The sequence below is a fragment of the Cricetulus griseus genome, chromosome 3 (genome assembly GCF_003668045.3).
Source record: "Cricetulus griseus strain 17A/GY chromosome 3, alternate assembly CriGri-PICRH-1.0, whole genome shotgun sequence".
NCBI lineage: Eukaryota > Metazoa > Chordata > Mammalia > Rodentia > Cricetidae > Cricetulus > Cricetulus griseus.
This window is the reverse complement of record NC_048596.1, coordinates 133,124,263-133,149,885: the sequence shown is the minus strand read 5'-3', so window position 1 is coordinate 133,149,885 and position 25,623 is coordinate 133,124,263. Positions and strand designations below refer to the sequence as shown.

Genomic DNA, 25,623 nt, shown 5'->3' with positions numbered 1-25,623 from the left:
GCAACAGAGAGCAGAGCAGAAATCAGTGAAACAGACTGAGAACAGCACTGAACTAATTGACAAGGAGCTGGTTATTTGAAAGGATTGTCAAGATTGGCCAACCCAAGCCAAACACACTGATAGACAGATCCGAAATTAATAAAATTAGAGATGGAAAAAGGAGTTGTTACAATAGGTCCCAGTGAAATCTAGAAGATGGGGAATGCTAAGAACACTGACATTACAACAAACTGGAAAATCGAGAAGAAATAAATTTCTAAGGGCATGTCCCCTAGTGAAGTTAAAGTCAAAATCTAGAAACACCCTGAATGGACCACTAACAGCAATGAGACTGAAGCAGCAATTACAAGTCTACCCACAAAATCACACCCTGGGCCAGATGGATTTACTACTGAATGCTACTGAACTTTGAAAGAAGATCTAATGTCGACACTTCTCTAACTGTCCAACAAAATGTACAAGACCAGTGTAACTCCTGTCACCATAGCTGGATAAAGACACAGACATAAAGAGAAAACCACAGGCAGATCTTCCTGATTAATGTACATGCAGAAACCCTCAACAAAATGCTCTCAAAGTTAAGGTCATATTAACAAGATAATACACCATTACCAAACTGGCTTCCTACCAGGGACACAAGGTTTGTTGAAAAAATACTGATTAATGTAATCCACCATAACAATACACTTAGGCAGAAATCACGTGATCAAATGAAAAAAAGCATTTGATAAAGTTAACACATCTTTAAAAATACTTCTACTTATTCTTTGAGAACTTCATACAATATAATTGGATCATATTCACCCTCCTCCCCAACTCCTCCTATACCTACCCTTTCAGCCCTCCTCCTTACTCACCCCTACATTGTTCTTCTTTTTATCCCTTTATCATGTCCAGTTTGTGTTGTCCAACTAGTCTCTGAGAGTGGGGCCTGCTCTGGCATGTGGTCCAACTCACACCAACAGGCTCTGCCTCTTCCAAAAGCTGTTAAACACTAATAGCTCCTCAGCCAGTGTTGGGATTTTGTGTTTACCTTTCTACCTTTATGCTGGGATTTTTTAAATCTGTCTCGAGTTTACATAGGTCTTGTTCATTCACACATTTTTCCCTTTGGTTTTTTAATTTAAATTAGAAACAATCTTATTTTACTTATCATCCCAAGTTCCCTCTCCCTCCTATCCTCCTATGCCTCCCACCAACCCCCTTGCCTCCACCGCATCCCACTACCCAGGGAGAGTGAGGCCTTCCATGGGTGATCATCAAACGTCTGTTACATCATTTGGGGCAGGGCCTAGGCACTCCCAAGTGTATCTAGGCTGAAAGAGTAACCCTCCATGGGGGAATGGGCTCCCAAAGCCCATTCATGCACTAGGAATAAATACTGGTTCTATTGTAAGAGGCCCCATAGACTGCCCAGGCCTCTTAACTAACACCCAAGTTCAGGAGGCCTCGTTCAGTCCTATTCTGGTTCCCCAGCTTTATGACTGGGGTCCCTGTGCTCTCACTTGGTCAGGTCAGCTGGTTCTGTTGGTTTCCCCAGTATGGTCTTGATGCCTTTGCTCATCACTCCTCCATCTCTGGATTCCAGGAGTTCAGCTCAGTGTTTACCTGTGGATCTCTGCTGCTGCTTCCATCAGCCACTGAGTGAAGGCTCTAGGGTGGCATATAAGGTAGTCATCAGTCTCATTATAGAGGAAAGGCATTTAAGGTAGCTCCTCCACTATTGCTTAGATTCTTAGTTGAGGTTATCCTTGTGGATTTCTGGACATTTCCTGATTGCTCTTTAAACCTGCAATGGCTTCCTCTATTAAGGTATATCTTTTCTTGCTCTCCTCTATTCATCCCCTGACTCAATCTTCCTGATCCCTCATGGTGGTCTCTCCCCTCCTCCTCTCCCCTCCTCTTTGTCCTCTCTCCCTCCGTCTTACCCCCTCCCTTGTGCTTCTAATTTGTTCAGGAGATCTTGTCACTTTCCTCTTTTCCAGGGGACTATGTATGTCTCTCTTAGGGTCCTCCTTGTTTCTTAGCTTCTCTAGAGGTGTGGATTGTAGGTTGGTAATCCTTTGCTCTATGTCTAATATCCATATTGAGTTAGTACATAACATGTTTGTCTTTCTGTGACTGGGTTACCTCACTCAGGATGGTTTCTTCTAGTTCCATCCATTTGCCTTCAAATTTCAAGATTCCATTTTTTTTTTAAAGCTGAGTAGTACTCCATTGTGTAAATGTACCACATTTTCTTTATCCATTCTTCAGTTGAGGGGCATCTAGGTTGTTTCTAGGTTCTGGCTATTATAAATAATGCTGCTATGAACATACTTGAACAGATGTCCCTGTTGTATGAATGTGCATCCTTTGTTTATATGCCTAAGAATGGAATTTTTGGGTCTTGTGGTAGACTGATTCCCATTTTTCTGAGAAACCGCCATACTGATTTCCAAAGTGGCTGTACAAGTTTGCACTCCCACCAGCAATGGAGGAATGTTCCCTTTTCTCCACATCCTCTCCAGCATAGACTGTCATTGGTGTTTTTGATTTTAGCCATTCTAACAGGAACAAGATGGTATCTCAGAGTTGTTTTGATTTGCATTTTCCTGATGGCTAAGGATGTTGAACACTTTATTATGTGTCTTTCAGCCATTTTAGATTCCTCTATGGAAAATTCTCTATTTAGTTCTGTACCCCACTTTTTAATTTGGTTGTTTGGTGTTTTGGTGACCAGCTTCTTGAGTTCTCTGTATATTTTGGAGATCAGCCCTCTGTCAGATGTGTGGTTGGTGAAGATCTTTTCCCATTCTAGCTGCCATTTTGTCTTGTTGACTGTGTCCTTTGCCTTACAGAAGCTTCTCGGTTTCAGGAGGTCTCATTTATTAATTGTCAATCTCAGTGTCTGTACTACTGATGTTATGTTCAGGAAGCAGTCTCCTGTACCAATTCAAGGGTATCTCCTACTTTCTCTTCTAAGAGGTTCAGTGTGGCTGGATATATGTTGAGGTCTTTGATCTATTTGGACTTAAGTTTTGGGCATGACAATAGATATGGATCTATCTGCAATCTTCTACATGGCATCCAGTTATGCCAGCACCATTTGTTGAAGATGCTTTCTTTTTTCCATTGTATAATTTTAGCTTCTTTAAGGTGTTTGTATGTGTGTGGATTAATATCATGGCTTTCAATTTGATTCCACTGGTCTGCCTGTCTGTTTTTGTGCCAGTACCAAGCTGTTTTCATTACTATAGCTCTATAATAGAGCTTGAAGTCTGGATTGGTTCCTTTATTCCACGGGGTTGTTTTGGCTATCCTGGGTTTTTTGTTTTTCCATATAAAGTTGAGTATTGAGAAACTCAAGGTGATTCCTCTAATATCAGGAACAAAACAAGGTTGTCCACTCTCTCCATATCTTTTCAATATTGTACTTGATGTTCTAGCTAGAGCAATAAGGCATTAAAAGGGGTTCAAGGGGACACAAATTGGAAAGGAAGGAATCAAACTCTATTTGCAGATGATATGATAGTCTACATAAGTGACCCGAAAAACTCTACCAGGGAACTCCTACAGCTAATAAACTCCTTCAGTAAAGTGGCAGGATATAAGATTAACTAAAAAAAAATTCAGTAGCCCTACTATATATCGATGATAAATGGGCTGAGAAAGAAATCAGAGAAACATCACCCTTTACAATAGCCACAAACAACATAAAATATCTTGGGGTAACACTAACCAAACAAGTGAAAGATGTGTATGACAAAAACTTAGAGTCGTTAAAGAAATTAAAGAAGATACTAGGAAATGGAAATGTCTCCCATGCTCTTGGATAGGTAGGATCGACATAGTAAAAATGGCAATCTTGCCAAAAGTAATCTACAGATTCAATGCAATCCCCATCAAAATACCAACATAATTCTTCACAGACCTTGAAAGAACAATACTCAACTTTATATGGAAAAACAAAAAAGTCATTCACACACTTTTTTAATCATAAAATTCCCAAAGAACCTAGTGCTAAAGGGAGCATACCTCAACACAATAAAGGCTGTATCCATCAAATTGTGACATCACAATGCTACACTGTGTGCTCACAAAGTTCCTTCGTGCTATTACAATGTGGCGTCATATCGTTCCATTCTTCTAGTATAATGTTGAATTATGACATCATAATGCTATAGTGTATCCTTAGAAGGTTGCTTTATGCCATCACACTACCCCACTGTGTGATCAGAGTGCTTTATTGTGCCATTAAAATAGTAGATTGTGTTATCACAATGCTCTGTTGTCCCATAACAATACTTCATTTCTCCACAAAATGCTTTATTGTCATTACAATGCTGCATCATGTCACCATCATGGCGATGATACATTGTGACATCATAGTACTTTATTGTGTCATAAAATGACAAATTATGACATCACATGCTACATTGTGCCACCAAATGTTCCATTTTAGCATCACTATCTACATTGTGTCATCAAAATGTTACATTGTATCAACATAATGCTCATTGTATCATCATACTGGTGAATTGTGACATCAAAATATGACATTATTTACCCATAATGGTTTGTTGTGACATCATAATCCTGAATTTTTGTGATATCACAATCTCAGCACTTAATGTGCAATGTCTCATTACAATAGTTCGTTGGATATCATTACAGTGCTGATATCAGAATGCTTCATTTGGAATAATAGTGGTTCATTGTAATATTACAATGCTCTATTTTATCAGCACAAAATATATTGTGTTATCATGATGCTGCAATTTGTCATAAAATGGTCCATTTTGACATCACAGTATTACACTGTGACATCATGATGCTCCGTTGTTTCATCACAGTGCACCATCGTGCTATTCCAGTGCTCCATTATGCTATTAGAGTGCTCCAGTGTTGCCACAATGATATATTCTGAAGTCATTCTGAAGCTATCAGATTGGAGGACCAGTACTTTCACACACTCTATCAGGTCATAGATGGGATAGATGTTAGGTTGGGCCAACCCAATGAAGGCGCCGACAAGTGATTCAGTTTCCATCTGAACTTTATTTCGACTTATATGACATTAGAGTTCAAGCTTGCTTGTTTCAGTGATAGTATTCTGTTTTGCCCCAAATGCTGAATTGTGATACCACAATGCTTTATTGTGCCAAAATAACGTTCACTGTGCCATCACAATCCTCCATTTTACCCTAACAAGCTACATTTTAACGTCACAAAGCTACAATGCACCATCACATTTCCCCATCATGCCATCATACTACTAAACTGTGATGTCACAATGTTGTATCGTTTCATCATAATGCTGCATTATGTTATCACTAGGCCCCATTTTACCATCACAGTCTACATTGTGACATCACAGTGATCCACCATTTCATCACAATTCTCCATTGAGCTACCACAGTAATGCATTGTGTTACCACAATTCTCCATTTTGGCACCAAAGTGTTCCACAGTACACCACAACACTGCATTTTAATATCACAATAGTCTCAAAATAGTCCATTTTGGCATCACAGTATTACATATCAAATACTTTGATATCACTGTCCTCCGTCATGCTAATACAACATGCTTTATTATATCACATTGCATTGTGCCATCAGAATGCTCTATTTTACCATAGCAAGCTACACTGTGACATCACACTACTGTATTGTGTCATCATAATGCTGTACATGATATTGCAATACTGAGCTGTGACATCACAATGCTTTATTGTGTCATATAATGTTGTACTATGATGTCACTATGTACTATGCTGTGGGATCACCACTCCATATTATGCCAGCATGATGCTATATTGTTTCATTTTAATGCTGATTGTGCCAACACAACGCTGGATTATGGCATCACCATGCTTCATGTGATAGTATAATGCCCCATTCTTTCATAACAATGCTATATTGTGCCATCACAGTGCTGAACTGGGACACCACAATGCTCCATTGTTTTCTATCACAGTAGTGCATTGTGTTACTACAATGTAGGCTCATGACATTGCTAGGCTGAATTGTGACATCACACTACTTCCTGTTCATAACAATTGCATTTTGTCATTCAATATTGAATCATGACAGTGCTCAATTTGACAGTACTGTGCTGAGTTGGGATATCACAGCTCTTCTTCTTCTTCTTCTTTCTTCTTCTTCTTCTTTCTTCTTCTTCTTCTTCTTCTTCTTCTTCTTCTTCTTCTTCTTCTTCTTCTTCCTTCTTTCTTCTTTCTTCTTCCTTCTTCTTCCTTCTTCTTCTTCTTCTTCCTTCTTCTTCTTCTTCTTCTTCTTCTTCTTCTTCTTCTTCTTTCTTCTTCTTCTTTCTTCTTCTTTCTTCTTCTTCCTTCTTCTTTCTTCTTCTTTCTTCTTCTTTCTTCTTCTTCTTCTTCTTCTTCTTCTTCTTCTTCTTCTTCTTCTTCTTCTTCTTCTTCTTTCTTCTTTCTTCTTTCTTCTTTCTTCTTTCTTCTTCCTTCTTCTTCTTCCTTCTTCTTCTTCTTCCTTCTTCTTCCTTCTTCTTCTTCTTCTTCCTTCTTCCTTCTTCTTCTTCCTTCTTCTTCTTCTTCTTCTTCTTCTTCTTCTTCTTCTTCTTCTTCTTCTTCTTCTTCTTCTTCTTCTTCTTCTTCTTCTTCTTCTTCTTCTTCTTCCTTCTTCTTCTTCTTCTTCTTCTTCTTCTTCTTCTTCCTTCTTCTTCCTTCTTCTTCCTTCTTCTTCCTTCTTCTTCCTTCTTCTTCTTCTTCTTCCTTCTTCTTCCTTCTTCTTCTTCTTCTTTTGGTTTTTGGAGACAGGGTTTCTCTGTATTGCTTTGGAGCCTATCCTGGCACTTGTTTTGGAGACCAGGCTGGCTTCGAACTCACAGAGATCCGTCTGCCTCTGCCTCCCAAGTGCTGGGATTAAAGGTGTGTGCCACCAACACTGGCTTCACAGCGTTGTACTTCTTGTATCATTACAATACTACAGTGTGTCATGACAGTACTGTATTGTGCCATCTTACTTACAATATTACCATCACAATGCTCACTGGGACATCATAACCTTGAATGTGGCCATCACAATTCTCTATTGTGCTGTCACAATAGTTTTATGACCATAACAATGCCTAACTGTAACATCACAATATTTCATTGTTTCTTCATAATGCTCCATTGTGACATCACAATATGGTGCTTTGACATCACAATCTTTAATTTTTGCTCTCACAGTGCCGTATTGTGCTATCATTGTGTCATGTACTACAAGTTGAATTGTGACTTGATAATGATTCATTGTGCCATAGTCTTGCTCCAAAATGTTAGCACATGCTGCAGTGTGTCATCACTAATGACATTACAATACTACATTGTGACATCATAATGCTCCATTGTTTCATCCCAATGGTTTTTGTTTCACCAGAGTGCTCCATTATCCATCAAAATGCAGCATTTTGACATCACAGAGCATTATGACAGTGTTGCATTGTGCAATCACAGTGCTCCATTTCAAAATCACAAGCTATATTGTATCATCATAGTCTTCTACTGCTTCATCACAGCGCTCCATTGTGCCATCACAAATAGAGATTGCAACACCACAGTACTCCATTGTATCGCCACACTGCTGAACTGTCAAATCACAATGTTCCATAATTTCACAATATACCATTTTTATGACTATTCTGCATTGTATCATCACCATGACCCATTTCTTATGCCATCACAACATTCCATTGTGTTATCAAATTCATATTATGACATCACAGTGCTGCATTGTATCTTCATAAGGACCCACTGTTTCATCAGAATGTTTCACCATTTCATCACAATGTACATCTGTGACAACACATCACAAAACAGAATAGGATGGAACAAACTAACATTAAAAAAAGAACCAAAGATATAGCACAAGAAACTCTCTCTCTCTCTCTCTCTCTCTCTCTCTCTCTCTCTCTCTCTCTCTCTCACACACACACACACACACACACACACACACAATTTGCTTACACAGAAATCCCATGAAAACACAAAATTGGAAACTATAATAAGTAATCAAAGGACCTGCAAAGTACACAAATACCCAGACAAAAGCATTATTAGACAAAAGAACCTCTAAAAATACCATTGAGTTTGTCTTGTGTTGGCCATATACTGGGCATGGAGCCTACCTTTAAGTGTGGTTTGTGTACCTACTGAGATTCCATTGGAGAGAATTTTTCCTTTGTGAGCAGTTGTCAATTGGAGATAACTTCTGGGTTGGGGATGGGGGCTTGTGTCTACTTCCTCTCTCAGCACTGAGACCCCATCTCACTTATACCTGTGTAGGCCCTGTGAATGCTGCCATAGTCTCTCTAAGTTCATATATACATCAGCTGTTGTATCTAGAAGGCCTGTTTCCTTGGTGTCTTCTATCACCACTGACTCTTACAATCTTTCTACCTCTTCTACAAGGTTCCCTTAGCCCTGAGGCTCCTAATTTGATGGAGACATTCCATTTACAACTGAGTGTTCCAAGGTCTCTTACACTTTGCACATAGCCCAGGTGCTGGTCTCTGTATTTGTTCCTATAACAGGAGAGGGCTTCTTTGGTAGTGGCTGAGGAAGACACTGATCTTTGTGTATAGCAGAATGCTGTTAGGGTAATTTATTGCTATGCTCCTTTAGTACAGTGATTCTCAACTTTCCTAATGCTGTGACCTCACGTTGTGGTTATCCCCAACCATAAAATTATTTCCACTGCTACTTCATAACTGTAATTTTGCTACTGTTGTGAGTCATAATGTAAATGTTTGAAATGAAGGATATCTGACATGTGACCTCTGTGGGAATCACTACCACAGGTTGAGAACCACTGCTTTAGTAGACAGTAGAATTTGGTTTTCCCCTAAGTCCATGGACTGTCTAGTCTCGGGCTTTTGGCCACTTGAGCAGTGTCAGGAATGAGTTGCACCTCATGGAGTAGACTTGATTCCAATCAGATAATTAATGGTTACTCCCATAACTTTTATGCCACGGTTGCACCAGCATATCCTACAGGAAGGTCATCATTGTAGATTGAAGGGTTTGTAGCAGGGTTGGTGTTTACCCTTCTCCTCTGGTAACATGCAGGGTATCTTTTGGTACCACGAACAGTAGTCAGTTGGGGTAAAGGCTCTAGTTAGGCACCAGCTCAACCTTTCCTTGTTCAATGAGACATGTAAGTGTTAGCTTCATCAATAGGGTCTTACTATCAGTTTGTGGAGCATAATCAATAGTCTTGGCAATAGCTTGGGTTGTTTGGAGGTTCCCATAGGGCCCTTTTGGTCAACAACTCATTTGCATATAACCCACTCCTGGCACTGGAGGTTTCACTTGGTGGTAAGAGATGTCTAGTTGGAGCATTGTTTCCTCCATTTTTTTTTGGTGATTCCATTTAGATTTCTTTCATACACGTATATATTTTAAGAAACTTCTACTGTACTAAGTTTCCAAACAACCCCTCAAATGGCTCTTAGTTTTAGCTGTCCCTTACTGTATCCCCCCTAACACCAGCCACGTCCATTCCCTCTCTTTGTTTAATCCTCTAATTCCAGCCACCCTCATCTACCCATCAATATATATTCTGTTTCTGCTTCCTGGGGAGATCCACTCCTTCCCCACTAGTCCATTACCTGATACCTAAACTCTGTGGTTATATGGATTGTAGCCTGCTTATCAAAGACTTAATATCTGACAACCACATATATGTGAATATATACCGTATTTGTCTTTTTGGGTCTGGATTACCTCACTCAGTTTAATTTTTTTTGCTACATCCATTTACCTGCAAATTTCATGTTTTTATTTTTGTAACAGCTGGGTAATATTCCATTGTGTAAATGTGCTACATTTCCTTTATCCATTCATCTGTTGACGGACATCTCAGCTGTTGTCGGTTTCTGGCTATTATGAATAGAGAAGCAATGAACATGGTTGAATAACTATCTCTGCAATAGGGTGTAGAGACTTTTGGATGTATGTCCAAGAGTGGTGGTATAGCTGGATTTTGAGGTAGATCTACACCCAGCTTCCCGAGGAATAGCCATATTGATTTCCATAGTGGCTGTACAAGTTTACACTCCCTCCAGCATGGACTGTCACTTGTGTTATTGATCTTAGTCATTCTGACTGGTGTAAGATGAAATCTCAAAGCAGTTTTGACTTGCATTTCCCTGATGACTAAGGATGTTGAACATGTATTTGAGAATTTCTCGGCTATTTATGTTTCATCTTTTGAGAACTCTTGTTTAGATAAGTACCATTTTTTTTTAAAAAAACATATTTTATGATCATTGGTGTTTTGCCTGAATGTATGTCTCTGTGAGGGTGTCAGGAGCTCTGGAACTGGATTTACAGGTAGGTGCCAGCTGAGCCATGTCGAATTGAACCCAGGTCCTCTGGGAGAGCAACCAGTGCTCTTAACCACTGAGCAATCTCTCCAACCTCCAAGTACCCACTTTTTAAATTGGGTTATTTGTGGTTATTTATATTTTTGTTATTGTTGTTCTTTATGTATTTTCGATATTAGTCTTCTATAAATGGATGTCCTTTGCTATTCAGAAGCTTTTCAGTTTCATGAGGTCCCATTTATTGTTGATCTTAGTGCCTATGTCAATGGGTTTTTAGTGTTCTGTTCAGGAAGTTGTCTCCTATGCCAATGAGTTCAGAACTAGTCCTCACTTTCTCTTCTATCATATTCAGTGTATCCAGCCTTATGTTGAGGTCCTTGGACCATTTGGAGTTGGGTTTTGTGCAGGGTTAAAAATCATGGATCTATTACATTTTTCTACATGTAGCCGTTCAATGTAACCAGTGTACCATTTGTTGAAGACGCTGTCTTTTTCTCCTGTGTATTTCTGGCTTCTTTATAAAAAATCAGGTGTCCAAAGATGTGTGGATTTATATTTGGATTAACATGGCTGTTTTTATGTCTAACCATGCTTTTTTATTACTATAGTACAATTTGAGGTCAGGGATTGTGATACTTCTAGCAGTTCTTATATTATTCAGTTTTTCTTTCATTTTTCTTGTTAGCTGTCCTGGTTTTTTAGTGTTTTCATATGAAGCTGAAAATTGTCCTTTCAATTTTTGTGAAGCATTGTGTTGGAATATTGTTGACAATTGCATTGTAGATTGCTTTTGGTGGGATGGCCATTTTCACAATACTAATCCTACCTCTCCATGATCATGGGAGATCTTTCCATCTTCTGATATCATCTTCAGTTTCTTTCTTCAATGTCTTAAAGGTTTTTTTAAAATTATTATACAACTCTTTCTCTTGCTTGGTTAGAGTTACACCAAGATTTTTGTTTTTAGGTTATTGTGAAAAGGTACTGTTTTTCTTATTTCTTTCTCAGTCCCTTTGTCATTTGTGTATAGGAAGGTTGCTGATTTTGTGTCCTGATACTTTGCTGAAAGTGTTTATCAACTGTTAAATTTCCTGGTGAAGTTTTTAGGGCCATTTATGTATACTATCGTATCATCTGCAATTAAAAATATTTAACTTCTTCTATTCCTGTTTTTATTCCCTTGATCTCCTTCAGTTGTCTTGTTGCTTTAGCTAAGACTTAAAATACTATATAGAAAGGTATGGAGAGAGTGGACAGCCTTGCCTTGTTCCTAATTTTAGTGAAAATGCTTTAAGCTTCTTTATGTTTAGGTTGATGTTAGCTGTGAGATTTCTGTAAATCATGTTTATTATGTTGAGGTTTGTCCCTCATATCCATAGTCTTTCCAATACTTTTATTATGAAGGGATGTTGGATTTTGTCAAAGACTTTTTTTTTTGTATCTAATTTTTCTTCAAATGTCTGGTAGAATTCTTCACTGAACACAACTAGTCCTGGAATTTTTTCCTTGAGAGACTTTTAATTGCTGCTTCTGTTTTGCTTGGGGTTATGGGTATATTTAAGTTGCCTACCTGATTTTTTATTTAACTTTGGTAGGTGGCATATGCCAAGAAATTTATCTATTTCTTTTAGGTTTTCCAATTTGGTGGAGTAGGGATTTTTAAAGTATGTCTTTATGATTTGCTTGATTTCCTGGTATCGTTATGCCCCCCCTTTCATCTTTAATTTCATTAATTTGGATCTTCTTTGTTCTGTACATTTAGTGTTTTGACTACTATGTGCTGAGGGAATTTCTTGTCTAGTTCAATCTATTTGTTGTTTGGCATGTTTCTTGATAGGCAACTCCTTCTTTAGATTAGGATTTTTTTCTATTATTTTGTTGAAACTGTTTTCTGTTCCTTTGGTCTGTGTTTCTCCTTCCTCCTCTATTCCCATTATTCATAGATTTTGAATTTTCATAGCACTTTCATGTTTGGTGTCTAGATTTTATTTTATTTCTTTTTTCTTTTTTTCTTTAAATTAGAAACAAGCTTCTTTTACAAGTCAATCCCAGTTCCCTCTCCCTCTCCTCCTCTCCTGCCCCCCACCGACCCCCTTGTCCCAATCCCTTTCTGCTCCCCAGGGAGGATGAGGCCTTCCATGGGGATCTTCAAAGTCTGTCATATCATTTGGAGCAGGGCCTAGACCCTCCCCAGTGTGTCTAGGCTGTGAGAGTATCCCTTTATGAGGAGAGGACTCCCAAAGTTCATTTGTGTACCAGGGGTAAATACTGATCCACTACCAATGGCCCCGTAGATTATCCAGACCTCCAAACTGACTTCCTCTTTCAGGGTGTCTGGAATAGTCCTATGCTGGTTTCCCAGGAATCAGTCTGGGGTCCATGAGCAACCCCTTGTTCAGTAAGCTGCTCAGTCAGCTGTCCCTGTGGGTTTCTCCAGCCTGGTCTTGACCTCTTTGCTCATCACTCCTTCCTCTCTGCAACTGGATTCCAGAGTTCAGCTCAGTGTTTAGCTGTGAGTGTCTGCATCTGCTTCCATTTTTGAGGGCCCTCTGTAGTGAGTTACTAGGTTGTGATGGAGACAGACTGTCTTGGTTATTAATGATTATGTTTGGGACAATTGTAATTCTAGGTGTTTATATCTGATCTTGTCTCTTTGGGGTGGGTGTTACATTCTTTGGTTTCTGTTACCTTCTCTGGATCTTAGGGAAGTGTTGTGGTTGTGGGTTTCTTGGTAGGGTGTACTTCTGAGTCCCTGACAGGTATGACTTCCAGGGGTCTCAGGTTGAATGTGTTTCTAAGTGACACAAATGAATGGGAATGAGTTATAAGGAGGGAGGCTGAGAGGGTGCACAGAAAGGAGGCAAGCTGGCTCTGCTGAGAGGTTTGTTGGAGTCCCCAGGGTATAGAGACAGACAGGGAGGACAGGTCTCTGCAAGTGGTCTGCTACAGGGCTGGGATGAGACTTGATTCTTTTACTAAACTGCTCCACTGTGCCCTCAGAGTGCTTCATTCTTTCATCACACCGATGATTTATGATGCTTTAAGTTAGTATGCCACCACAATACTGATTTGTGACATCATAATACTCCAATGAGCCATCTCAATGCTCTGTCATCTAATATTACATTGTAAATTACACCGAACCATTCTGCCATCATTGTGCTGCCTTATTTCATTGCAATGTTGTATTGCGCCATCACAATAGTATATTGGGTGACCACAAGGACCCACTCTGGTACACTAACCTTTCATCACACCATCACTATACTCCAACATCGTGATGCTGCATTGTTTCACCACAGTGGTGAGCTGTGCAATTACAGCCATGCCTTATGACATTACTGTGTTAAACTTTGTTACATTGCTCCATTTTGTCATTGTAATATTGCACCATGCCATTAAAATGCTGTTATTTCTTTGACAAAGCAGAATTGGGTCACCACAATCTACATTACTTTATCACAGTTTTTGAAATAACTCATTAGGTCAGTTTATTAAAATAGTTGACTTAGGCATCTGCAATAGTGATTTCAACCTCCACTCCTGGCTCAATACTGATGGATGTAACCTGTTTGACAATCTCAGGACTGTGTAAGTCACTGAGTTGCTTGTGGATTCTCATTTGGAAACCATCCATGTCTTGGAACCTTCACCACAAGGTGTTTTTCTTGTAGTGATTCTCGGGGTCTTGGTAGGCATGCACACCAGTCCTTTCCCTTTCAGATTCTTTGCCTTTGCACCTGTGATCAAATTGGCACACACCTTTCCCAGCAACTTCAGGTTGTACCTGGTAAGTGTGATCCAAGAACTCGGTGAATTGCCATTTGGTTGACCCACTTGTTGCTCAGTGGGAGCGATCAGCGGTGAGTCAGGATCAGAGCACACTGAACAGAGCTCCGTTGCACACACCATCATGTCCTAGAAAAACATCACAATGTTTTATTGTGCCACTAGAATGATACTTTGTGACATCACAATGCATCAGAACTTTGTATTGTGCCATCACAATGTTGCACAGTCACAATGTTCTAGGGAGCCACCACAATAGCATATTGTGACATCACAGTGCTCCATTGTTCCATCACAATGGTGAGTTGTTACTTGATTAATTCTCCACTGTACCATCACAGTAGCACACTGTGACTTCATCATGCCGCATTGTCATATTATCACTGCTACATTTTTGCCAAAAGAGTTGTTTCATCACAGTGCTGCACATTGTGACATCATAATAGTACACCGTGTTATCACAGTGCTGAACTGTTACATCAGAATGCTTCATTGTGTCTTAATGTTGCATTGTGTCATCATAATTCTCAATTTTACTATCACAAGCTGCAGTGTGACATCACTATGTTGTACCGTGGCATCCAAATGCTGCATGGTAAAATTACAATGCTCTATTTTTTCCATCATGATAGCTCCTTGTGACATTACAAGGTTTCTTTGTTTCATTACAATGCTCTATTGTGGCATCGCAATGCCACATTGTAATATCACAATCTTGAAGTTTGTCCTCACAATGCTTACTATGCCATCACAATAGTATGTTGTATCATCATGGTGCTCCGTTGTTCCTTTATTAATCAATATTGTGGCATTACAGTGCTTCATTAAATCATAGTAATTTTGCATTGTGTTATCACAGTCCTCCATTTATGCCATCACAGTCTACATTGTGATATCACACTGCTGAGTTGCAACTTATATTGTGTCATCACAATGTCTTACTGTGACATTATAATGCTTTATTATAATGATGTTGCACTGGGCCATTACAAGGCTTCATTTTACCACCAAAATCTATGTTGTGGTAACACAATGCTACGTTGCGCACAATAGTACATTGTGCCATCACAGTGCTAAATTATGACATCAAAATATTTCATTGTTTGATTACAGTGGTCCAATTTTGCTGTCATAGTGCTCCATTGTGATATCAGAATATTCCATCGTGCCATCAGGCTGCTGAATTGTCACATCACAATGTTTCATAGTTTCATTATCCTGAATCTTTGTGTCATCCAAGTGCTCTATTATGGAATTATAATGGCATACTGTGATAATACAGTCCTCAATTGTATTCTTAACAATGATCCATTGTGCCACTGTAATAGTACATTATGACATTATAATGCTGAATTGTGACATCTTAGTGCTTCATTGCACCATCACAGTTTTGTGCTATTACAGTAGGATGCGGTGACATCACAGTGCTCCATTGTTTCAACACAGTGTTCCACTGTGCCATCACAATGCGGCATTGTGCTATCACAAAGCAGAATGATGACATTACAAATGATATTTAATTGTGTCACCACATGGTCCATCGTATGCCACAAGCTACATTATGACATCACAATGCTTTACTGTGTAATCATATGCTGATTTGTGTTATCACAGCACTCCATTCAGTCATCACAGTGCTCCATCTGTCATCACAATGGCATATTATAACATCACAATGTCTCATTTTGTCTTCACAATGTTGTATTTTATTATAATATTTGAGTGCTCGATTGTGCAGTTGTGAATTATGATCTCACAGTGGTGCATATTGACATCATAACGCTGAACTGTGATGTCACTTGGCTCCATTGTGTTAATATAATGCTTCACTGTGCCAGCATAGTGATGCATTTTGACATCTCAGTGCTCTGTTGGGCCATCATGATGTTTCTTTGTGGTGCTACTATGCTGGCCTGAATCTCACAATCCTTTTGCTACAGCTTCCCAAATGTCGGGATTATAGGCATGTACCACCACACCCACATCGGGTTTTTGTATTTGTCTAAAGATCATTGGTGACGATCTTTTCCCATTCTGTAGACTGCTGTTTTGTCCTATTGATGGTGGAACCACCAAATGGTATGCATTTGTCTGCTGAATGGTATCCCATAAGCCCCTTAGGCTCTGTTAACTTACAAGTTTTTGTTTTTATAAAAGGTTATCATTTTTAATTCTTCTACACAAAATAGACCATGCCACATGACCCATATTTGGAATCTCTGTTTTTCTTCTTGCTTCTTCCAGTAGCTATTACTCCCTCTGGTGAACTTCTCAATTTTGTTGCTGTGGTTTTTTTGTTGTTGTTGTTTTAGCTCCAGGGTGTCTAGTCAGTTCTGTTTCCTTTATCATTTATATATGTCTCTTAAAATGTCTACTTTGCTCACCTGTTGTTTTCCTGTTTTTATTTATTTCTCTGCCAGTGGTCCTCTTTAGTTCACTTTATCTGAGAATATTGTTCAGAATTATCAAGTAGTTAAACAAAAAAATCTCTTTCTTTGGGACATTTGTTCCTATTTCTCTGTATGTCTCGTAGCTTTTCTGTTGATACATGATTATTTCAAAAGCAGCTGCGTCTCCCAGTCTTTGTAGTCTGGCTCTGAGGAAGAGCACCTTCAAGGATAGACTTCATTGCATGTTTCAGGCTCTTACTCAGTCTTCATGGGGATGCACTCTCTCTATCTGTCTCGGTCTCTCTCTCTCTCTCTCTCTCTCTCTCTCTCTCTCTCTCTCTCTGTGTGTGTGTGTGTGTGTGTGTGTCTGTCTGTCTGTCTGTCTGTCTGTTTGTCTCTGTCTTCCTGTGTATGTGTCTCTCTCTCTTTCTGTCTGTGTGTCGTTGTGTGTATGTTTGCTCTTTTGTGTCGTGTGTGTGTGTGTGTGTGTGTGTGTGTGTGTGTGTGTGTGTGTGTGTGCGCACATGTGTACAAAGGCCAGTGGTCATTCATTCCTCAGACACCATCCCCTCTGTTTTCTCTCACTAGCCTGGGACTTTTCCAACAGTCTAGACTGTTGCTCCTAGTGACCACCAGGGATCCTCCTGTGTCTGCCTCACCAGAGCTGGGATTACAAGCACTCATTGCCACTCCTGGCTTTTTAAATGTGGGTCCTGGAGATGGGACTCACGTCTTCATGCTAACTGAGCTGTCTCCCAAGATCAGGCTGGCTCTTTTGTTTTATTCCCACAAGTTCCAGAGACTGTTCATCTTCCCAGGGCATTTTCCCCTTTGTTGCTCAAACTGAGTATGTTTCATTAGTCCACTTGCCATCTTCAGTTTTATAATTAGCATTTGGCTATTTTCATAACTTCTGTTTCTTTGTTGAAGTTTTTCTATTTTTCCATTTGTTTCAAGGAAGTTCACAATTAACCAGTGAATATGTTGAGCAGGATTGCTTAAAATGTTTCTATTCAATAATTCCAAGATCGGATTCTCTTCAGTATTATCCGTGTTAGAGTCAATTACTCTTTTTCAAATTTCAGAGTTCTTGGCTCTTCATTTGATGGGTGTTTTTTTATTGTGGCATGAAATGCTGACTCTTAGATGAGATGAGTCCAGGTTGTACCCAGCCCTTTTCTATTAGCAGTCAGTCACTGTGTTTAGATGCCCCAGTGCAGGTGTGACCTACTTTTTTGGACTGTGGTTGCATGACATCTTTTGGGCTGTGGTTGCATTTCAGAGTCTTTGCTGTGCTGTTTCAGCTTGCCTGTTTTTTTCTTGTGTGGCTCAGTCTCTAGTGGGTCCCTTTGGGTGCTGCTTGAGGAAACAGAAGGACCTTCTTCGTCCTCAGCTTTTGTTTCTAGAAGAAGACACTCTCCAGTCCTAGGAGGCCAAGTGTTCTTCCTGAATGAGTACTTGTTCAGGGAAGGAGCACTTGCTTTGTGGCTGCATCGTCTTTATCGAGCTTTCCACTATCTGGTGTCACAGTCTTGAAGGGCCAAAAAAGTCTCCTGGATGAGTTCTTGATGTGGTGGGATCCTCTTGGTCAATGTAGGCCACCTCTGCCCCTTCAAGGTATCTCCCATGCCATGAAATGAAAAGGTCTCAGACCTTCTGGGGAAGGGAAGCCTTCCACAGGGTGTCAGTCAACAGCAGGGTCTTGGATCGGCACATCTACATGTCTGTTGTACTTGGCCTGCTGCTGCTGCTTCTATCAGTTACTTTTGCTTTGCTGTACTAGTGCCTGTTGGGATTTGAGTATGGAACATTCCCCACAGGCTCATGAACACTTGTTCTCCAGATGGTGGCACTATTTCAGAAGGTTTGTAATGTAGAAAGTAGAGCTTCACTGCCGGAAGTAGGTCACAGTTGAGTCTTGAGGTTTTTATAGCCCACTTCTGGTCTTCTCTATGCTTCCTGACTACAGATGCCAGGTGACCTGGTATCTAATCCTCTTATAGCCATCCCTTCCCCGTGGTGGACTGCATCACTTCAAAACCATAAGCCAAACTCAAGCCTGCAAGATGGCTCAGTAAGTCATGGCCCTTACAGCCAAGCTCCCAAACTGGAGTTTGATTCTCAGAATCCACACAGTACAAAGAGAGAGCTGACTCCATCAAGGCACTGCTGAGTGGCCCCGTCCAATGCGATGAGAGTGTAGAGTGGAGGTCTTCAGACACAGAGCGGGGCAGAAGAGCCTTCCAAGGCTCACCCCTGCAGATTTACTTCCACCAGGCAGGCACCATCTCCTGAAAAAGCCACAGCTTTCAAAATAGCACCACAAGCTAGAGACTGAGGGCTTATACATGAGCCTGTGGAGTAAATTTTATCTTCAAACCCTAACACAGCCCCCTACAATTTCAAAACCTCATGGCCATGCCAGAAAAAAAATGCTTTTAGTTCAACCCTGAGTCCCTCAAAATCTTCACACTTCCAACACGGTTCAAAGTTCCTAGTGCCTTCTGAAACTCAAAGTGACCTCTTTGCTTTAAGCCCATAAAGTGAAAAACAAGCATCAGAATTCCTTTATACAGTGCCTCAGAAGAGCTCCCATCCCAGACAAGAGGAATTCAAAGAATGAACCAGAGCAAGACCAAATTCCAGAAGATCAAATCCTGCAGCTTCATGTATGGCATTCAGGACTCAGTGCCATCCTCTGGGCTTCAACAGTCTTGGGCAGCCTGTGGCCCTGCATTTATAGCATACACGGTCTCTCTCTCTCTCGAGTCAGCTCCACGCAGTGCCTAAACCATTCCTCAGCAGACATGCCACTTGCTTAGCACGTCCAACATCCTAGACTCTTAAGTGAAACTTATGCGTCACCCTCACAACTTTACCCATCACTTACTCAGTGGCTCAGGCAAATGGAGGCGATCTGACCATACTGCACACTGGCTATTCTCTCAAGCTCCCCCGACCCAGAATCTTGGTATAACCCCCCCCCCCCGAGAACCCATAACTTTTGCATCCTACATGGCTGACACTGGGTTCTGCTACCAGCTCAAGAAGCGCCACCTCTCCTTTGACCTCAGTTGCACTGGGCTCTAGTGCTTTGCATAGTGAGCCTGGAAAGATGCTTCTCTGCATGGATGCTTTCCAGCAGGGCATCCCAGAGACTTCTTATTCAAGCATCCTTCCCACTAGAATATTTTCAAATGAGTTTACATGTCCAGGCCATGTGACCTTGAGGCACCTTTCCTAATGCACTAATCTATTTAACAATTGCAGATGGTTCATCCATACTCACCATGCTCCCCAGTTGTAAATGAGCCTGTGGTCCTTTCTTTGCTAACTTACACACCCTTTGTATCTTTCTGTTCTGTTCCAGCCCGCCCCTGCCAGATGCTCACTGTAAATCTGACTAAAAGCAATAAGCAATAACAACACCACAGTCCTGATACAATGTCTTCTTTTGCCAAATAAATTAATCCATCGCTTTTTTTTAACCCAGCTTCACTCAGATTTTCAGGGCCAAACAGCCAGAATTTTCATCTACAAAATGTAACACAAATGGCCTCTTGTCTATTTACTGACAAAATTCTTGTCCCATCCCCAACCCTGCTCAAAGCCTTAGGAGCAATCTTTATTGTGTGCACTTCTCTCAGCGTTCTGGTCTTCTGAACCTCCGCCCCCCTACATTTTCCATCAAGCTCTGTTTAGAACATTATAGAGCCTCCCAGCCCACATCTCCAAACTCGTTACATCCTCCGTAAACTGGCTTCAAAAGCTTCTTACTGTAGGGCTAAGTTTATCATCAAAATGGCCCTGCTTCACTGTGAACCAGTTTTCTGTACTTATGTTCTTACCACTCTGATGAAATTCTCGTAGGAATAGCTTTAGGAAGAAAACCTTTATTTTGGTGCAAAGTCTCAGAGGTGTTTCAGTTGGTCATAGTGGGAAAGATGAGGAGAATTCATCCACCGTGGCTGGCATGTCCATCTTCAAATGGCAGTTGGGAGCGCAGTTCACAGCCAGAAGCTGAAATAGCCTTTAGAAACCCACCCCTAGAGAATGACATCAACCAGGTCAGCCCCACCTCCTAAGGACCCCACAGCCTTCACAACAGTGCCATACATTTGGGACTAAGAATTCACAACACAATGATGGGGTGTTGAGGGGAGCATTTTAGATTTAAACAATGAAAGCTATTGCTCTGACAATACTGGAAAGGAGAATTTAGGAAGGAAAGGTCTGTTTTGGCCCACAGTTCCGGGGAACTTCAGTCCATCCCACAGGGAAGGGATAATGAAGTAGTTCCAGTTCACGGCAGAAGGACTCTGTTCTCATCTCAACAGATCAAGAGGCAGAAGTCCAGGAAGGACCGAGGAGAGCTGGATACAGAGGCCCATCCCTAGTAATCTATGTCCATCAGTCTTTTGATGTTTCCATAGACTCTCCAAATGATACTAGCAGTTCAGGAACAAATGTTCAAACCTTGAGTCTGTGAGAGACATTTACAAGCCCAGCCATAATAGGGGTGGAACTCAGGTGTCAACTGACCTCAGGAAGCACTGGACCTAGGTTATCTTTTGATGTTGGAGCCCTAACCAGTTTGCTTTCACCACTTACCTTTCTGAGTTTGCCTTTGCTTGTCTCTTGTTATTTCCAGGATGTCTAATTAGACTTCTCAGGGAGGAGCAGGGAAAGACAAGTCAACATGTCTAATGTAAACACATTAAGTTTAAGTCACATTTAGGTATCACTAAGAGTCAGCAGAACAGCTCTTTCTTATGAATATAGTAAACAAGACAATTCCAGCATGATGTGGGAAGTTCTGGGCACCCAGGAGCCCTGAAAGGAAGGAAGCACCCTTGTTTTCCTGGTGGACTGGCTCTATCTGTGGCTTCCCTGTGAGGTTCTTCAGTGACTTGTTCTTCCCTGGGTCCCACATGGGAGGCACCAGACCCAGTGGGACCAGGACTTCTTTTTTTTTGCCAAATGTGCTGTTTAAGTCTCTCAATTGCAATCCATGGAGTACATTTTGTTCCTCTCAAGTAATCCCTGTTTTCATTAAGTCCCAAATGAAGTTCGATCAACACCACTGAGTGTGAAGGCTCAGGCTCATTGACAGTCAATGGTGCGTGCTTCTAGTGCACACTACATCCTATCAGAGCTGCCTCTTTGGGACGATTCCCTTTTAATGGGCCAAGAAACTCCCAAGTGGGGATTCTTGATTAAAATCTCTTCTGATGGAGTGTGAAGAAAACTGCAAAATAGTAAAGTAGCAAGTGAGGCCTTCCTCCTTCCCTCCCCTCACTCCCTCCATCCCTCCCTTTCTTTTGATAACTAGAAGTCTGGTAGTGAGTGGTTCAGGGTGAAACAGAGGTTTGTGACACCCTTGGGGACTTAGGCTCCTAAGGCTCCCTGTCTAGTGAATGATTTTTGTCCTCATACTGGAAAAACAACATGTCCACCTGCAGAGCCCAGGCTATGCTCAGGCAGAGAGGGGAGACGAAGGAAGCAGCAGAGAGGAAGAAGAGCACCCTCACAGAAGAACACCCCAACATCTGGCAAATTTTACTTCTCATTGGCCAGGAGGGACACATACTCCCAGGGTACAATGCATAGCCAAATGGAAATGCTTCCTTGAAGGAAAACTCCAGGGACTAAGACAAGAGATAAGCTGAAGAGCTCCTGCAGGTGACCTTGACAGCAGCCCCTGGAGCATAGTGACTCAGTCCTGACTCTTCATGGGCACAGCTGTACAGGCTCCTGCTAGCCAAAGCACAGTTCAGACTGAGCATGACAGCACATGCCTTTAATTCCTGCACTTGGAATCAAGAGGCAGGTGGATCTCCAAGAGTTTGAGACCAACTTAATTTGCATAGCTAGTCATGCCAGCCACGGCCACATAAGGAAACCTTGTCTAAAAAGCAAAATAAGTAAAAAAAACAAAAACAAAAACAAAAAACAAAAAAACAAAACCCCAAAAAACAAAAACAAAAAACAAAGCAGTGCTGATGAAAAATGGGGCATTAACAAGACCTTCAGGAGATCATGTGTGTACTACTGAGATGGTGGCCCGACTTAGAGGAGCAGGTGTCCCAGGAGATCAAGATGGAGTCTTGAAGATCAGAGATGGAACGCCTTGGGGTTGGCTGTTTAGGAGACCACACTAATTCTGGGGGTTTGTAGAATCCTTTTAGAACCGGCCTTGATTGAGCAGCATAGTAAAGATATCAGGGTGTGAGAAGTAAAGACAGGTAGTAGGATTAGTACAGGGTTGGGGTATGTGGGGTGCAGGCAGTTGGTAGAGACAGTAGAGTGTAAATGGTGGAATAGATGTGTTTGATGTCAGTACTAGGTACACATGTGGGGTGCAGGCCTTTGGTTAGGTAGTATATAGATGATGGGGTGCAGGGTTAGAAAGTATGGAATAGTGAGATGGTGGGTTACAAGTATTTGGTGGAAACAGCAGGGTACAGATTGTGGGATATGGGTATTGGGTATAGGTAGTGGTACTGATGCTGAGGGGCAGGGGTGGGTTTGTCAGTACCCCTCATACTTGCTGGTATCACTTAGAGTTATGGATTTGATGGGCACTGAGAACACAGACATATGGGTGCTGATTCTGGAGTATCTTATCCAGACCACAATTTAACTATCTTCTGCCTCTTGGACTCATCTCCTCCCTCTGGGGTATCAGCTGCCTCAGTTGGGTGTGTCATATCCTACACTGGTTTCTGAGTTGCCTGTCATGTCCTACCCTGGATTGTTCCGAGTTGCCCAGGCAGCATGACAAAGACTGAAGAGTTATGCTCTGTCCCTCCATGTGTTTTCAATGCTAGATGCTAAGATCTGTGGGTCTCATTAATGAATATAAAGCCTCCAGAACACAAAATTCCCAATAAGTTCCCTGCCTTGTGGTTTCTCCAGGTCCTTCTCCTGCCATCCTCCATGATGAGCAGATGAAGGGCCCAAGTTAATGAAGTTAGCTCGTTAAACAATGAAAGACTCTGCTTTTGCACTAGAACGGGTCTGCTGGTGATTTTGGGGTTCAGAATCTGGGCACAACGTGTCACCTCCAGTTTGTGCCATGCTGCTCTGACAGGAGGAATTTCTGCTGGCATAGACCCAGGATTTGCTCAGAAATGAGTGAGGCAGCTTGGGATCCACATCATGCTGAGAAAGGACAATGATCTGTCCCTGCTGGCTATGACAACTGTAGCCCCTCCAGAGCTCCACTGAGTCTCTCTGCATGCAATCGCCCACCAGCATCTTCAGGCCTGGTGAGCTAGAGGGAGGCACGGCTGTCAGCACAGGTCTGAGAGGGACAGTGTCCCTGTTCATGGCTGCCTCACTGTTCCTGTGCAGGGGTTCAGAGACCTCTGTGGACACCCACAGAAGATAGCCACTGCCTGGGACTCCCCAGTCACGGCCCTGCCTGTGGCATACGTGTGGTGTAGGTTCTTTCTCTCAGGGTTTTAGTGCTTCAGACATTTGATGACATTTCTGTAGTGGAGCTTAGAAGGCTTGGGAGCTCTCCAGCGCTCTAGATGAAGAGATTTGCTACAGTTAATCTCTGCTCCGAAAATGCTCATCTTCAGAACCTGCTGCAATTCACTTTCACTTCTGATGAAGGGCAGGGAGCTATGTGTCAACAAGCAGCCTTTTCAGGAGTTCGTCTGAATGACATCCTCGTGCCTTCAGGATGAGCTCCCCCACTTGCTCTCTTCTTAACAGAGGCAGCACAATTGCTAGTTTCTGTCACAGTCAAAGGTGGGTGGTTTGCAGATCTTGTGCACAAAAGAGCGGTTTCATTTTAACCATGCAAGCCTTTCAAAGGAGCCAACACAGGGAGGTGACAGAGCAGCCCTTAGTCACTGCAAATGTCACTGTGCAACAGGGTGACCCAGCACTTCCCCTTCCCTACACGGCCTGGCGGGGGAGGGGGGGCTCTGTCCACATCACAATACTCCTTGTATGCCAGCAAATGACAGACACGCAGTACTGCTTCTGTGGTGGGAGTGAGCCCGAGGCCTGGTTACTGCTTGCAGGAAACAAAATGGGGTGGGGGGGTGGCGAGGTAGGGGTGTAGGATAGAGCTCACTAATTAAAGTGCCTGCCTCACAAACATGAGGACCTGAGTTACTCTCCAGGACCCACACGAAAATGTCAGACATAATAATTGTCACCTACTTCTAGAAGAAGCTTCTCGGGCTGTGTGAAGCCGGGCTCAGGCAACATGTACTACAAGTTTAGCGGCTTCACGCAGAAGTTGGCTGGAGCTTGGGCCTCGGAAGCCTATAGTCTGTGGGGGTTAAAGCCAGTGGTTTCCACAGAAGTACTGCCTATCATATTTGCCACACCGACTAAGCTGTCCCCCAGTGTGACAGCATATGACTATGCTGGGAAGAACAAAGTTCCAGAGCTTCAGAAATTCTTCCAGTGTGCCCATCCACCTGAAATGAGGTGCTGACTCTGTGGGAGGGCCATCCTACTGCCTGATTGCCATCTACATGGCTTCCCAACCCAAAAATAAATGAATTAGCCTTGGGGGGGGTGGTGAAAGAAGAAGCTTCTCTGGTGAGGATTGACAGCTGCACCAACCTGGATACAGTGGGTTAAACAAAAAGAGTACATGAGGCTGGGGGGAGAAAGGTGGTGAGGGGGTGGGAGAGTGGTGGGTTTGATCAAAACACACATGCATGTATGAACAGTAAATAGCAAAAAACTTTGTAAAGAATATTTTTGAAGTCAGAGATAGAGGGCTGTTCTTATAGTTCCAGCACTGGGCTCTCTAGCGAGAGAGAGCTTGGCTCCTTGGCCACCATCCAGTCCAGCTAGAGCTCTAGGCCAACGAGAGACCCTGTATCAGAAGAGATGGGATGTATTTCAGAGGATAACACTGGAGCTTAGCTTCTCGCACACATGCACGCACCTTCAAACCAAACACAATAAAATGAAATTGGGGGTGCTGCATGTGAATGGCCAGGGGCCTCTGCAGTCCTGACCCCTAGGAGCACACAGAGCAAAGGAAACTCAGACAGGGCCTTTGACCGTGTGTCGTCTCCCTAGACCTTGTGCATGTCTGTAAGTTGGTGTGGTGGTGTGAATGAGAATGGCCCCCATAGGT

At 41.9% G+C, this 25,623-nt stretch overlaps 1 protein-coding gene across 1 annotated transcript; it reads left to right on the top strand.

Annotated features, from left to right (window-relative positions):
* Positions 1-24,712: 24,712 nt before the first annotated feature.
* LOC100761180 (cytochrome c oxidase subunit 7A-related protein, mitochondrial-like) lies at positions 24,713-25,033 on the top strand. The gene is given in 2 exon segments (XM_035441388.1): positions 24,713-24,941; positions 24,943-25,033. Coding segments are annotated over 2 exon segments (300 nt in total). The 5' UTR covers positions 24,713-24,732.
* The last annotated feature ends 590 nt before the right edge of the window (positions 25,034-25,623 follow it).